The sequence below is a fragment of the Ornithorhynchus anatinus genome, chromosome X5 (genome assembly GCF_004115215.2).
Source record: "Ornithorhynchus anatinus isolate Pmale09 chromosome X5, mOrnAna1.pri.v4, whole genome shotgun sequence".
In the NCBI taxonomy this organism is placed as follows: domain Eukaryota; kingdom Metazoa; phylum Chordata; class Mammalia; order Monotremata; family Ornithorhynchidae; genus Ornithorhynchus; species Ornithorhynchus anatinus.
The window spans coordinates 6,765,672-6,782,164 of NC_041753.1; the positions used below are offsets into that span (position 1 = coordinate 6,765,672).

General features: G+C 55.8%; 1 protein-coding gene across 2 annotated transcripts; it reads right to left on the reverse strand.

Moving 5' to 3' along the window:
• Positions 1 to 2,968: 2,968 nt before the first annotated feature.
• On the reverse strand, positions 2,969 to 13,356 carry WRAP53 (WD repeat containing antisense to TP53). Of its 2 annotated transcripts, none has more exons than XM_029054602.2 (11): positions 13,271 to 13,356; positions 11,758 to 12,088; positions 9,514 to 9,612; positions 7,975 to 8,086; positions 6,187 to 6,275; positions 5,722 to 5,812; positions 5,388 to 5,520; positions 4,503 to 4,711; positions 4,127 to 4,230; positions 3,763 to 3,912; positions 2,969 to 3,497 (listed from the first exon to the last, which is right to left on the reverse strand). In XM_029054602.2, exons 2-11 carry the CDS (start codon positions 11,928 to 11,930, stop codon positions 3,311 to 3,313), a joined length of 1,347 nt encoding a protein of 448 aa, XP_028910435.1. In that variant the 5' UTR covers positions 11,931 to 12,088; positions 13,271 to 13,356; the 3' UTR covers positions 2,969 to 3,310. The 2 variants fall into 2 exon arrangements, with proteins under 2 accessions (XP_028910435.1, XP_028910436.1); XM_029054603.2 differs by having other exon boundaries at positions 13,265 to 13,345.
• Between the last annotated feature and the right edge of the window lie 3,137 nt (positions 13,357 to 16,493).

Genomic DNA, 16,493 nt, shown 5'->3' on the forward strand with positions numbered 1-16,493 from the left:
TAAGCACTTACTATGGGGCCGAGCTGGAATTAGAACCCAGGTCCTTTGACGCCCAGGCCCGGGTTCTTCGCTCTAGGCCACGCTGCTATATGTTAAGTTCAGGTCCAGAGGGGCACGGAGAGGGAAGGGAAACTGAGGTTGAGGCAAAGGACAGGACAGGAGATGCAGCGTGGCTCAGTGGAATGAGCCCGGGCTTGGGAGTCAGAAGTCATGGGTTCTAATCCTGGCTCCGCCGCTAGTCAGCTGGGTGACCCTGGGCAAGTCACTTCACTTCTCTGGGCCTCAGTTCCCTCATCTGTCAAATGGGGATGAAGACTGTGAGCCCTACGTGGGACAACCTGATGTCCTTGTATCTCCCCCAGCGCTTAGAACAACAGTGTTTGGCACATAGTAAGCGCTTAACAAATACCAACTTCAATGTTATTATCAACTGGCGACAACTTTCTAACACACCACACGCCAATTAATGTAGGGCCTACAGTAATCCAAAAGGTCACACAATGACAATTTATTAAAGTAATGGGATGTGAGAAGAGTCGCAGGCCAATGTCCAGAAGAAGAGCAGAAAGGGGGCGGGGTGACCTTGTCTGCTGTGTGACCTTGGGTGAGTCACTTCACTTTGGGGCCTCAATCACCTCCTCTGCAAAAGGGGATTAAGACTGATAGCCCCGTGTGGGACAGGGACTGTGTCCAACTGAATTAGCTTGTCTCTACCCCGGGGCTCAGTACAGTGCTGGGCACCTAGTAAGCACTTAACGGTCGCCATTAAAAAAGGAGTGGGGGGTGAGGACTTTCCAATTTAGGTAAAGGGAGTTGGGGAGGGGGATACAGAGCAGCTTGGCTCAATGGAAAGAGCACGACCTTGGGAGTCTGAGGTCATGGGTTTGAATCCCGGCTCTGCCACCTGTCAGCTGTGTGACTGTGGGCGAGTCACTTCACTTCTCTGTGACTCAGTTCCCTCATCTGTAAAATGGGGATTAAGACTGTGAGCCTCACGTGGGACAACCTGATGACCCTGTATCTACCCCAGCGCTTAGAACAGTGCTCTGCACATAGTAAGCGCTTATCAAAAACCAACATTATTATCTTCACCCAGGTGGGACCACCTCCCATCCAGATTGAGCTCCAGAGGCGGTGGAAGTAGAGCTGCTGTGTGACCTTGGGCGAGTCATTTAACTTCTCTGCCCCTTCTCCTTCTTCCTTTATATCTGACAGACCACCAGTCTCCCCCCCTTCATAGCCATCTCCTCCAAGAGGCCTTCCCTGATTAAGCCCTCACCTCCTCGACTCCCTCTCCCTTTTGCGTCACCCACGACCTTGGATCTGCCCCCTTTAAGCACTGGATAGTCACACCTTTAGCCTCACCGGGCTTCCGTCCATATCCGTCATTTATTTTAAATGTCTGTCTTCCCCTCAAGCCTGTAAGCTCCTCGGGGGCAGCGACCACGTCCACCAACTGTTGCACTGGACTCTCCCCGGAGTTTAGTACAGCGCTTGGCACATAGTGATTGCTTAAGAAATGCCGGTAATTAGGAAGCTTGGGATTTGGGGGGATTGTAGGTGAGATAGCTGGGTCAGGAGTCCAGTTGACTTCAGAGATGGTAACTTCTTAGAGGAAGGGGTACCTGGGCTAGGCTACCCACCCCCAAACCCTGCTCCCTGCCCTGACCACGTAGAATAACTCGTGGTATTTCTTGAGTGCTTCCTGTGGGCAGAGCAGTGGGAGAGTCCAACCCAACCCCATCCCAGGAGCTTCCAGCCGGAGAGAATTTGGTGACGAGCACAGGCGCTGTCTCAGAGACTCCCCGGGGAAGCCTTAACGAAGGCAGACGTGCCAGAGGAGGGCCGGGAGGCCGGGATCTGAGCGGGAACTGGGGCCAATGGGATGAGGAGTGGGAAATAAGGGGGCCTGCGGTTTGATCTGGGAATGGCTGGGTTAATAATAATAATAATAACAATAATGTTGGTATTTGTTAAGCGCTTACTACGTGCCGAGCACCGTTCTAAGCGCTGGGGTAGACATAAGGGAATCAGGTTGTCCCACGTGGGGCTCACAGTCTTAATCCCCATTTTACAGATGAGGGAACTGAGGCACAGAGAAGTTAAGTGACTTGCCCACAGTCACACAGCCGACAAGTGGCAGAGCTGGGATTCGAACTCATGAGCCCTGACTCCAAAGCCCGTGCTCTTTCCACTGAGCCACGCTGGTTCTCCCCTATAGTGGGACCTCTCGGTTCGGGTCGGGGGAAGATCAGAGGGGCCGGTGCGTGCAGATCCGCACGCACACAACCGCAAACACACACCTGCTCCCTCCTTCACACCCACACCTCATTCTCAGCTACACATACACACACACACCTGCTCCCCTCTTCACCCCCACACCTCATTCCCAGCTTCACACCCAGACACACACACACACACAAATCCCCTGCTTGCAGCTTCTCCCACAGACCCACCACACACACCCAGTTCCCAGTTTCCCTCACACACCCCCTCCCCCCCATCCCCGCTACTAGCTTCTCACACACACTCACACCCTGCTCCCAGCTTCACACACACACACACACACACACACACACACACACACACACAGTTCCTAGCATCACATACGCACACCCTGCTCCTAGTTTCACATATGCGCACACACACATACACACTCACCGCTCCCAGCTTCCCCCACCATGGCTACCAGAGAACAAAGCCAGAGACCCACCCCCCTCAGTTTACCCTCGGTCGTCCTAGCAACCAGGAAGGGCGCAAACGGGGCGCCCCCACCCCCCCATTTCTGTGACATCTCGGCAGGTGCTGGAGCCGATTGGCTGGTGGAGCCTCCTGCCTGCCCCACCCACTGCTGGAACGTCACCAAAGGGCTCGGATTGGGCCAGCTTTGTGAATCTCCCCCCCTCCCCATCTGCGCCACCCCCTCCCCGCCAGACCCCGACTCCCCAAATCAGACAGCAGCCAGGCGCCCAGGTCATACAAAACGCCTTTATAGACCCCTTCGCGCTTTCCCCTTCCTCCACTGTGGCCGGCCGCCCCCCCCGGGCGGACCCTTTAGGAGCCGGGGACTCCGGTGCCTGGGCCTTCCCTGCTCACCTCATAGGAGCCGGGGATACTGACGTCCAGGCCGCCCCCACCACCCCCTTGAGCCCCACGGGGAGGGGGACGCGGGTGTCCGGGCCGCCCCCCAGCAGACCCCTCGGAGGCCGGGGACACCGACAACCGGGCCGTCCCCGCCCCCCGCCACGGACCGCTCGAGGGTTGGGGACACCGGCGTCGGACCGCCCTGGCCCAGCCCCCCGCGGACCCCTCAGGAGGCGGGGAGTCCGGTGTCCGGGCCGCCCCCGGCCCACCACAGCTGAAGGCGGCAGTCGGTGCGGGCGTGGCGGAGGGATAGGAGGGGGCGCCGCTCCTCGCCTTCCTCCTCGCTGTCCTCCGGCTCGGGAAAGACGCGCTGGCCGGAGGCCGTGGCCAGCAGAGGGAGGCTGGGGTGGAGACTGGAGGCCGGGCGGGGAGGCGCGAGAACAGATAGGGAGCAGGCGGAGAGAGAGACGGACGGAGAGCCGGAGAGACAAACACGAGGAGTTGGGCGCAAGAGGAAGGATGGGTTGGCAAGGGAAAGAGAGACAGAAAAAGACAGGCTGTTTTCGGTGATCTCGGCCTCAGGGTTCCTCTTCCCGGACACCCCTCGGGCCCCCAGCCGTAAGCCTCTGCTTCCCAGGGCCCAGCTCACCCCGCCCTGCCCCGTCTACGGCCCCTCACCTGACTCCGTTGGTACAGTCCCGCTGGGGCGAGAAGGTCAGCAGCGGGGGCGGGTCTCCCCCTTCGTCCGCGGCCCCAGGGGGCAGCTGCCCGGTGTCCCACACGTGCACGGCTCCCGCGGTGCTGCCGCTGACCAGGAACTGGCCCGTGCTGGAGGCAGGAGGAAAGGGGAGGCAGTGAGGGGTGGGCTGGAGTTTCCCGGGCCCGGCGGCGAGGCGACGGGAGGGAGGGAAGGTGCAGGGTGAGGTGTTGGGGGCGAGGGGGAAGGGAGACGGGGAAGGCGGTGAGGTGAGTGGTGGGTCTGGCGGTGAGGGGACGGAGGAAAGGCGCGGGGTGGAGCGCTGGGGCCAGGGCGGTCACTCACACGTCCAGGTCAAAGTAGATGCGCTGGTTGGTGGTGACCTCCCGCCCGAGGGCCAGCAGCGCCCGGCTCGGCTGCCGCACGTCCCAGCACAGAAGCTCGCCATCCTGGAGGCGAGGCGGGGGGGGGGGGTGAACGGCTGGAGGGGTGGTGGCGGCAACGGGAGCGGGGGCGACCGGAGGGGACTCAGGACGGGGAGGGAGTGGGCAACCGGATCGGGAAAGGGGATGGGGGCGAGGGGGGGCTGGAGACATCCTGGGCCGGGTGGGAGATGGGGCGGAGGAGGAGGAGCTGTGGATCTTGGGGATTCGGGGCAGGGGGAGGGTGCAGGGCCGGGGAGGGTGCAGGGCCGGGGAGGGAACTCTGCGGCGAGACCTACCTTGCGGGCGCCCGAGAAGAGGCGGTGGCCGTCGGGGTGGAAGCAGAGGTGGGTGAGGCCTCCCCGGTGCCCGGCCAGCAGGGCCAGCAGGGTGCCCTGGTCGCGGGAGTACAGCGCCAGGGAGCGCCCGTAGGAGCCGCAGGCGTACAGGCCCTGAGTGGGGCTGAACGCCAGGCACGAGATGATGCCGCTCTGCCCCTGCTTCTTCGCTGCCGAGGACCGAGCGGGCGGTGAGGGGGCGGGCTCCGCCTCCCGCCCGGCCCCTCCCCCCACCCCCACCCTCCCTCTGCCTCCAGCCATCGCTGGTCTTTATCGAGCGCTTCCTGTGGGCAGAGCGCTGCGCCGAGCCCTTGGGGGAGCGCGACGTGACAGCATCGGCAGACGTGATCCCGGGCCTCGAGGAGCTGATAGTCTAGCTGAGCACGCGGTAAGTGCGCAAATAAATACAACTGTAGCAACGAATGAATGGTTGGATCTACGCCCCTTAAGTATTTGGATACTCTATCCCCACAGCACTTTTGTCCATTCCCTTCTATCCAGTTGCATCCTCCGCCTTTATTTTAACACGTCTCCCCCTCTAGACTTCCACCTCGTAGAGGGCAAAGGTCTCGTCCACCAACTCTGTTGTACTGCCCTCTCCCAGGCGCTCAGTACAGTGCTCTGCACCCAGGAAGTGCTCAATAAGGACCGGGATCGATTGACTGATGGATTGATTTCCTCAGGGCCCGGCTCCCCTCCTATGCCAGGCGCTCTCGGTCGATCGGTGGTACGGATTGGGCGCTTACTGTGGGCGGAGCACCGTACTGAGCGTTCTCGGCCTCCTCTCCCCTAGGGGCCTCCCCGGGTCCCCCCTCCCCTCCCGATCGGCTCCCCAGGAGGACTGACCGAAGGTGGGGCGGGTCTCACACGTCCGCCCGGGCCGCTCGGTGGCGAAGACCCGCACGGTCCTGTTGAAGCCGCAGAAGAGCTGGGAACCGTCCGGGGAGAAGCAGAGGGAATGCGCAGCCGTCAGCTCGTCCTGGGTGGGAACAGGGGGAGGGAGGAGGCTGAAGCCTGGACACTGGGGGATGGGGATGGCCGGGCGCCGGACAGAGGAGGAGGAGGAGATGGGGCCGTGGGGCCGGTGAGGGGGCGACGATTCTGATGACTCGAGCAGCGGGCCGGTCTGGCCTGTGCTGGGGGGGCCGCGGGGGCGGGATGTTCCTGCACAGGGTCCTACCAGGTGGTTGTAGGGGCGGAACGAGGCCCGTAGGTGACCCGTGAAGGCGTCCCAGATGTGGATGGGATTCTCCCGGCTGCTGCTGGCCACGCTGTGAGAGAACACATCGGGAGGCTGGGATCACACTGTGGGGGGAGGTGGGCGGGTGCAGCAGGAGAAGCCGAGATCTTGGGGGGGCGCGGGGCAGGGAAGGCGGACCCAGGCTCTCAGGTCCAGCCTGTGGGGACCAGGAGGGGAAGTAAGGCCACCCAAAGGGCCTCCCTCCCCCGGGACCTCCCGAAACCTCCACCTCAACCCCAAGTGCCTTAGCCCCCCCTTCCCCAGGCCAACCGCAAGCCTGCTTTCGGCCGGGGGGGGGGGGAGGAGGCACCGCTCCCCCCAAACACACACACACCCCCAATCCTCCTGCAGGGCTACAGGCCGCCCGACGGCGGGGGTCCAACGGGGTCCCGGGCCAGGACTCACAAGCAGGTGTCGGGCTGGGCCGAGCTCATGAGGGGGAACCAGCAGTAGTCATAGACGGTGTCGCCCTCCGCCATGCGCAGCACGGGATCCTGGGGGTGGGGAGACGGGAGGGGAGACGACGGGGACACGTGACCGCCGACCGACCGACCCGGCCGTCGGCCGCTGACTGAGCGCTTACGGCGGGCAGACCACTGGACTAAGCGCTGGGGGAGCTACACGGTCATCGGGACGGACAAGATCCCTGTCGATGATTCCCGTCCTCAAGGGCTTTACGATCGCCACAGCCCGGGAGAAACCACGACTCTAGTGGCTAGAGCCCGGGGCTGGGAGTCAGAAGGTCACGGATCCTAATCCGGCTCTGCCACTTGCCTGCTGTTTGGCCTGGGGCAATTCACTTTACTTCTCTATGCCTCAGTTACCTCATCTGTAAAATGGGGATTTGAGACTGTGAGCCCCACGTGGGACAGGGACTGCGTCCAACCTGATTTGCTTGTATCCACCCCAGAGCTCAGTACAGTGCCTGGCTTGTAGTAAGCGCTTAACAAATACCACAATAATAATGATAATTATTATTATCAGTGCAGGGGAAATGTCAACTCTACCTTGAGAGGCCAGACCGTTTCTTAGATCAAACTGTTAGTTCCTTGTGGGCTGGAAACATGACGACCAACTCTGTTGTATTGGACTCTCCCAAGAGCCTAGTACAGTGCTCTGCACTCAATAAGTGCTCAATAAATACAACTTGACTGATCAAGTGAAAAGGACTACATAGTCAGATTTCCATCTACACTATAAGCATCTCGTGGGCCAAGATCTACCCATTCTGCTGTACTGACCTCTCTCGAGTGTTCAGTCCAGTGCTCTGCACCCAGTAAATGCTCAATGAATACCACTGATTGATGAATGATGTACTCAAGTACTCATTTTACTTGAACCCTGGCAGGGGAATTAGGGAGTTTTCTTTCCACAAGGTGCTTCTTTCTGGATAGAATGCGACACGATGGTGGAAGAAAGTACTAGTCTTACGTGCCCAAGTGAGGGGCAGATGTGTTACGGGGTGAGGGGTATCATGACCTTCCCCTCGGCATTTCGGGGGAACTCCGTAAACCACCTCTTTGAAAGGAGGCGGTGAATCCAGAACTTTCAGAGTGGACACAGGGCAGCAGTGTGGCCTGGTGGGAAGAGCCTGGGAGTCCAGGGACCTGGGAGTCCACCACATCAATCAATCGAATTTATTGAGCATTTACTCTGTGCAGAGCACTGTAATGAGCCCTTGGAAGAGTCTAATACAACAGAGTTGGTGGACATGTTCCCTGCCCACAACGAGATTACAGCCTAAAGAGGTCTGCTGTATGACCCTGGACAAGGGAAGCGGCGTGGCTTAGCGGTTAGAGCCCGGGCCTGGGAGTCAGAAGTGCCTGGGTCCTAATCCCGGCTCTGCCTACCGTCCGCCGCATGACCTTGGGCAAGTCGCTTCAACTCTGGGCCTCAGAGTTCCCTCAGCTGCAAAATGGGGATTCAATCCTCGTCCCCCTAACTCTGAGGGCGAGCCCTATGAGGGACAGCAACGGTGTCCACCTGATTAGCTTGTATTTACCCCAGTGCTTAGGACAGTGTCCGCCACATAGTTTGTGCTAATAAGTACTCTAACGAAATAAAAATACAATACACACTCCAACCACTTCCCCTAATCAGAAAAGGGTCCACCCCATCACTGGGTCCACGGAGGACAGACCCAGCCCCCTGGTCCCCTCGGCCCCGTGGCTGCCCCCCGACCCCGGCACGTACCATCTGGGCGTAGACGGGCTCCTCCTCCTGGCTGTACAGCTCGTGGGGCAAGTTGTAGATGCGCAGGGTGTTGTCGGCACTGTTTGTGAGGAGGCACGAGCCGTCTGGGGCCCTAGAGGCAGGAAGAGCCTGGAGCTGGGACCAGGGGAGGGCCGAGACGCCCCCGACCTCCACCCCGGCCCCTCCGAGAGGGGCATCTGTCCACCTGCTCTTCCTCCCCGCATCTTCAGGCCCTCCTAAAATCCCATCTCCTCCGGAAGGTCTTCCCCAATAAAGTCATTTCCCCTTCTCCCACTCCCTTAACAGTAACAATAATAATAACTGGTACGTTTTAAATGCTTACTATGTGCCAGGCACTGTCCTAAGCGCTGGGGTAGATACAGGGTAACTGGTTAGCCACAGCACTTAGGTCCACAGCCCCCCATCTATTTTAAAACCCGTCTCCCCCTCTAGTCCGGGAGCTCACTGTGGGCAGGGAACATGCCTCCCACATTTGTTGTGAGCCTCATGTGGGACAATCTGATTGCCCTGTATCTACCCCAGCGCTTAGAACACTGCTCTGCACATGGTAAGCGTTAACAAATACCAACATTATTATTATTGTACTGGACTCTTCCAAGCGCTTAATCCTGTGCCCTGCATACAATAGGTGCTCAATAAATAATAATAATGACAGTACTTGTTAAGCGCTTACTATGTGCCAGGCCATCATTCTAAGCGCTGGGGTAGATACAAGCTGCTCAGGTTGGACCCAGTCCCTGTCCCAAACAGGGCTCACAGTCTTTATCCCCATTTTACGGATGAGGGAACTGAGGCGCAGGGAAGTGAACTGACTGGGCCAAGGTCACACAGCAGACAAGCGGCAGAGCCGGGATTAGAACCCAGGTCCTTCTGACTCCCAGGACACTACGACATGCTGCTTCCATTGATTGACTGATTCTCTCCCAAGCGCTCAGCCCAGTGCCCGGCACACATTAAGTGCTCAATAAATACCACTGATTCTCTCCCAAGCTCTCAGTCCAGTGCCCGGCACACGGTAAGTACTCAATAAATGCCACTGATTCTCTCCCAATCACTTAGTCCAGTACCTTGCACAGAGTAATAATTTCCCCCTTTCCCTCTGCTCCTCCCCCTCTCCCTTCCCCTCCCCTCAGCACTGTGCTCATTTGTATATATTTTTATTACCCTATTTATTTTGTTAATGAAGTGTACATCCCCTTGATTCAATTTATTGCGATTAAGTTGTCTTGTTTTTGTCCGTCTGCCTCCCCCGATTGGACTGTGAGCCCGTCAATGGGCAAGGACTGTCTCTATCTGTTGCCGAATTGTCTATTCCAAGCACTTAGTACAGTGCTCTGCACATAGTAAGCGCTCAATAAGTACTACTGAATGAATGAATAAATACCACTGATTGATAGCATTGCCTCACAGAGCTATTTAGGAGGCCAACTGGGCAGATAGACACCATGGACTAGCGAGATGGAGGCGGCTCCCGGCCCAAGCCCTCTCCCACCCCCAACCCCTCCGCCCTCACCTTACCACTTACAGCCCTTTAGGAAGTTCTCGGGCCTGGAGCTGAATTCGGACCAGGAGCCGGTGAGGAGCTGGGGCCACTGCGTGAAGTCGTAGCACCAGGAGCTATAGGAAGCCAGAGTCACGGGCTTAGAGGGGGCGGGGGGAGAGGGGCAGAGACCCCAAAGCCTGGCGGAACGATGCTCTGCCGTGTCTGCTGTGTGACCCTGGACAAGTCACTTCACTCCTCTGGGCCTCAGTTACCTCCTCTGGAAAATGGGGATTCAGACCGTTAGCCCCATGTGGGACAGGGACTTGTATCCAACCCGATTACCTTGTAATCACCCCAGCGCTTAGTACGGCGCCCGGCACAGGGGAAGCGCTTAACAAATACCACAATTATTACAGGCTGAGGGTCCTCCACCCAACCCTGAAGTCATGGCAGACAGAGACGGAGGGTGATCGAGTCCGGCAGGAGACCTGAGCTTTTTTTTTCCTTTTTTTTATGGTACGATACAGAATGCTAGGGTACACCCGTGTTAATCATGTTGGACACAGTCCATGTCATTCATTCAACCGTATTTATTAAGCGCTGTGTGCAGAGCACTGTACTGAGCGCTGAGGTAGATCCAAACTAATCAGGTTGGACCCAGTCCCTGTCCCACACGGGGTTCACCATCTTAATCTCCATTTTGCAGATGTGGGAACTGAGGCCTAGAGAAGTGAAGTGAGGTGTCCAAGATCACACTGCAGACAAGAACTTTCTCTCAACCCACTTCCATGACAGAGATTTAGAGCCCCCCATTCACCCCCCAACCCTTCCTCAATTCCTCCCCCTGCCCCTCGGGGCAGGAGGGGAGGGAGTTGGGCATGGGAAGCAGAACTGCAGGAAGCTGAAGCAGCACTTAGGTTTATATCTATAAATTATATATTGTAAGTGCTTTATTTATATTAATGTCTCTCTCCCCCTCTAGACTGGAAGCTCACCGCAAGCAGGGAACATGTCTAGCGACTCTTGTATTGTACTCTCCCGAACACTCAGTACAGTACTTAGCACACAGTAAGTGCTCAATCAATACCACTGACGATGAGGATGACGATGATTCGGGGAGGGATGGGTGCAAACCTTCTGGGAGGAGCAGGGTGAGCTAGTGGATAGAGTTCAGGCCTGCAAGTCAAAAGGACCTGGGTTCTAATCCCAGCTCCGCCACTCATCTGTTGTGTAACCTTGGGCGAGTCACTTCACTTCTCTGGGTCTCCGTTATCTCATCTGTAAAGGGGGATTAAAACTGTGAGCCCCACGTGGGACATGGACTGTGTCCGGCCTGATTACCTTGGATCTACCCCGGTGCTCAGTACAGTGCCCGGCACGTAGTAAGCACTCAACAAATACCACAAAAAATGGAGGCTTGATGGTTTCAAACCAACTGTGTACATACCTGTTATTCGCTTATTTGTATTGTCTGCCTCCCCTTCTAGACTGCCCGCTCCTTGTGGACAGGGAAGCAGCGGGCCTTAATGGACAGAGCCCGGGCCTGAGGGTCAGAAGGACCTGTGTTCTAATCCCAGTTCCACCAATGTCTGTTGTGTGACCTTGGGCGACTTGATTTCTCTAAGCCTCAGTCGCCCCATCTGTAAAATGGGGGTTAAGAAGTGTGTGAGCCCCATGTGGGACAGGGACTGTGTCCAACCTGGTTAATCTGCATTTATCCCAGTGCTTAGAACAGTGCCTGGCACAAAGTAAGTGCTTAACAAGTACCATAATTACTACTAGGAGGAACATTGGAATGTGTCTACCAACTGTCGGGTGGTACTCTCCTAAGCACTTAGCCCAGTGCTCTGCACACAGCAAGCACTCTATCAAGACCACTGACTGACTGATTTGCAGAACAAGATGGGGTCCTGCTGACCCCTGACAGGCGGCCCACCCACCACTCAACTGTCCCGACAATGACTCTCCCCCCCCCTTCCAAGCCTGCTGAAGGCCCACCTCCTCCAAGAGGTCTTCCCAGACTAAGCGGCCCCTTTCCCTTTCTCCCCCTGACTTGCTCCCTTTGTTCCTCCCCCTTCCCAGCCCCACAGCACTTGCATCCATAGCTGTCATTCTTTTATTTCTATTCATATCTGCCTCTCTTCTCTAGACCCTAAGCTCGTTGTGGGCAGGGAATGTGTCTGTTTACTGCTGTAACTCTGCTTTCCCAAGCGCTTAGTCCAGTGCTCCGCACACAGTAAACGCTCAATAAGTACCACTGAATGAATGAATGAACTTACTACGGCCCCCGGTCCTCGAGGAGCAGCTCCTTGGCATCTTCCTCCATCACCTCCCTGGTTTCGAGCTTCGGGGACATCCCGGTGGGCTGCAGAGTCCCCTCAAGTCCTGGGGTCTCCTCCTCTCCAGGGGTGTCCTCGGGTGCCAGGGTCTCCTCTCCAGGGGTCTCCTCCATCGGAGAAGCTCCGTCCCCCGGCCCTGGGGGTCCCGGAGACCCCTCCCCGGCTTCTCCCAGCTCCCCAGGAGAGGCCGGAGGGGCCGCTGCCTCTGGGAGGGACCGGGGGGGCTCATCGCCGGCAGGATCCGTCCTTCTGTCCAGGGCTGAGCAGGAGGCTGCGGCACAGACACACACAGAATCAGGCGTATTTACTTAGTGCTTACTTGCGCAGAGCACTGGACTAAGCACTTGGGAGAGAGCAATAGCATAGTATAACAGATGCATTCCCTGCCCACAATGAGCCAGCAGTCTAGAAGGATGGGGAGACAGGGGTCCCTGCATCTGACTAGGGAGAGACATGGGGGTCCCTGCCCATCCCCCCCCCCCAAAAAAACCAGGCCTGGGGAAGGCGGGGGGGCAGCAGGGTCGGGGGTGGAGGGGTGGGGGGACCAAGACTTTGAGAGCAAAAAACAAAAAATGGTATTTGTTGAGCGCTTACTATGTGCTAAGCACTGTTCTAATCGCTGGGGGGGATACAAGGTGATCAGGCAGTCCCCCGTGGGGCTCACAGTCTTCATCCCCATTTTCCAGATGAGGGAATTGAGGCCCAGAGAAGTGAAGTGACTTAATAATAATAATAATGTTGGAATTTGTGCAGAGAAGCAGCGTGGCTCAGTGGAAAGAGCCCGGGCTCGGGAGTCGGAGGTCATGAGTTCAAATGTCAGCTGTGTGACTGTGGGGAAGTCACTTCACTTCTCGGTGCCTCAGTGACCTCATCTGGAAAATGGGGATTAACTGTGAGCCTCACGCGGGACGACCTGATGACCCTGGATCTCCCCCTGCGCTTAGAACAGTGCTCTGCACATAGTAAGCGCTTAACAAATACCAACATCATCATCGTTAAGCGCTATGTGCCGTTCTAAGCGCTGGGGGCGATCCAGGGTCCGTCAGGTTGTCCCACGCGAGGCTCCCAGTCTTCATCCCCATTTTCCAGATGAGGTCACTGAGGCCCAGAGAAGTGAGGTGCCTTGCCCGAAGTCACCCAGCTGGCAGGTGGCGGAGCCGGGATTCGAACCCCGAGTTTCTTGCCACTGAGCCACGCTGCTTCTCTAAAAAAGGGCAGGCCTCCCTTGGGCAGCCCCCCAAATGGGCGCTATAGCAGAGGCGACCTCCCCATCTCCCCCTGGCTCCCGCTTAGGGCCTCAATGGGAGAGGCGGGACCAGCGCCCCGAAAGGCCCCCATCCCGCCTTAAGGCGCGGTTTAGCTCCCCCCGAGCTAAGGGAGGGCGAGGACAGAGAAGCCCTTTGAAAGGCAAAGGCGGAGGGCGCGTTATAGAAGAACAGGACCTGACCCTCACCCGGCCACTGCAGCTCCGACCTCAACTCTCGCGAGATGTCGCCATCCCTCCCGCTCGGCCCTTAGCGCGGCCCCCCCCAACTCTCGCGAGATCTCCCGGTGACCGGCCTCCATCCCGTATTAGGAGAGGACTCCCGCGCCCCGAGGCCTGCTGGGAAATGTAGTCCGTAATCCGGCCCCTTCAACTTCTCTACACCAGGAGGCGCTGCAACACCGCGCAGCCAGGGATGGGCAAGGTCTCCGGAAAGGAGGAAATAATCATAATAATGTCGGTATTTGTTAAGCGCTTACTATGTGCCGAGCACTGTTCTAAGCGCTGGGGGAGATACAGGGTCATCGGGTTGTCCCCCGTGGGGCTCACAGTCTTGGTACCCTGTCTGTCAAAGGGGGATGAAGACTGTGAGCCCCATGGGGGACAACCTGATAATAATAATAATAATAATGTTGGTATTTATTAAGCGCTTATTATGTGTCAAGCACTGTTCTAAGCGCTGGGGTAGATACAAGGTAATCAGGTTGTCCCATGTAGGGCTCACAGTCTTCATCCTCATTTTACAGATGAGGTAACTGAGGCACAGAGAAGTTAAGTGACTTGCCCAACGTCACACAGCTGACAAGTGGTGGAGCCGAGATTAGAACCCATGACCTCTGACTCCCAAGCCCGGGCTCTTTCCACTGAGCCATGCTGTTTCCCACCTGATGACCCTGAATCTCCCCCAGCGCTTAGAACAGTGCTCTGCACATAGTAACACTAGACTGTGAGCCTCATGAGGGACAACCTGATGACCCTGAATCTCCCTCAGCGCTTAGAACAGTGCTCTGCACATAGTAAGCACTTAACAAATACCAACATTATTATTATTATTATTATTATTATTATTATTAATCCTCATTTGACAGCTGAGGGAACTGAGGCCCAGAGAAGTGAAGTGACTGGTCCAAAGTCACCCAGAGGACAAGCGGTGGAGTCGGAATTGGAACCCACGACCTCTGACTCCCAACCCCCCCGCTCTTTCCACTGAGCCACACTGCTTCTCCCGGGATCAAGAAAAGTTTGGACAAATTTGGGGATTCATCCATGCAATTCAGTCCTTACGTATTAGAGTCGTATTTAGTCCGAGAAGCAGCAAGGCTTAGTGGGAAGAGCAAGGGCTTGGGAGTCGGATGTCGTGGGTTCTAATTCCGACTCCGCCACTTATCAGCTGTGCGACTTTGGGCAAATCACTTCACTTCTCTGGGCCTCAGTGACCTCAACTGTAAAATGGGGATGAAGACTGAGCCCCATCGGGGACAACCTGATTACCTTGTATCTACCTCAGCGTTTAGAACAGTGCTTGGCACATAGTAAGCGCTTAACAAATACCATTATTATGATTATTTTTATGTGCTTACTGTGTGCAGAGCACTGTACTAAGCGGTCTATCTCGCCGCGGATCTCTCACCCACATTCTACCTCTGGCCTGCAACACCCTCCCTCCTCATGTCAGACAGATAACTGCTCTCCCCTACTTCGAGACCTTATTGAGTGCCCATCTCCTCCAAGAAGCCTTCTCTGACTAAGCCCTCCTCTCCTCTTCTCCCACTCCCTTCGGAGCTGCTCTTACTTGCTCCTTCATTCATTTCCCCTCCCATCCCTACAGCATATATGCATATGCTTAGTACAGTGCTCTGCACATAGTAAGCGTTCAATAAATACAATTGAATGAATGAATACCTGCAGATATCTGAAATTTATTTATTTCTATTAATGTCTGTCTCCCCTCTAGACTGTGAGCTCGCTGTGGGCAGGAATATGTCTGTTTGTTGCTATTTTGTACTCTCCCAAGCGCTAAGTGCAGTGCTTTGCGAGCAGTAAGTGCTCAATAAATACAATTGAATGAATGAAAATGAGCTGGTAGAGGAGAAGTTTGGGATTTGAAGGGAAAGTTCAGGATGCTAGTACTTGGCCCCTATTAAAAACTTAACAAATACCATAATTAAATCCCTAAACATTAGAACGGATGTCAAGGAGGAATCATAGATCTTTTATTTTTTTAAATGACATTTGTTAAACGTTTACTACGTGCCAGGCACTGTTCTAACGGCTAGGGTGGATACAAGGTAATCAGGTGGTCCCACGTGGGGGTCACAGTCTTATTCCCCATTTTACAGATGAGGTAACTGAGCCACAGAGAAGTGAAGTGACTTGCCTTAAGTCACACAGCTGACAAGTGGCGGAGCCGGCATTAGAACTCACGACCTCTGACTTCCAAGTCTGTGCTCTTTCCACTGACACACGTGCTCACAACCAGCTCACAGTCTGGAGGGGGTGGGGACAGACATGAATATAAATAAATAAAGGACAATTAAGGATATAAGTGCCGTGGGGCTGGGAGGGGAGATGAATAAAGGGAGCAAGTCAGGGCGATGCAGAAGGGAGTGGGAGAGTTGGGTAGAACAGGGATGGGGAGTTGGGGTAGAGTAAAGAGAGGCAACCAGTTACGGTAATGATTGAGCACTTAATATCTGTCAAAAGCACTGGGCTAAATCAAGGAATAGATAAGAAGATATAACAGAGGAGACAAGCTCTGCCCTGCAGATACACAATCTAGGCCGGTGTCGACAGGCTGAGAACAACAGAATCAACAAACCAAGACGACAGAGTCAAAACAAACAGGGAGTAAGTAAAGTGTTTGCCTAGTGGAAAGAACTCCGGCCTGGGAGCCGGAGGACTTGGGTTCTAATCCTGAATCCGCCACTTGTCTGCCGTGTGACCTTGGGCGAGTCACTTTGCTTATCAGGGCTTCAGTTTCCTCATTCATAAATTGGGGATGCAATGTCTGTTCTCCCTTCCTTTTAGATTCCCACGAGGGGCAGGGACTACGACCTCATAATCTTGAATCTGCCCCAAGAGCTTAATAGAGGGCTTGGCAATCAAACGGTGGCATTTATTGAACACTTACTGTGCACAGAGCACTGCCCTAAGCGCTTGGGAGAGTCCAACACAAGAGAATATGCTGACACACTCCCTGCTTGTCACACAGTAAAAGCTTAACAATTACCATGACCATTACCTGGGGAGCCTGAGATACTGGGGAGGTTGCATAATAATAATAATAATAATAATAATAATAATAATAACAGTATTCGTTAGATGCTTACTGTGAGCCAAGCACTGTTCTAAGCACTGGGGTAGATACAAGCTAATCACGTTGGACACAGTCCCTGTCCCACATGGGGCTCAC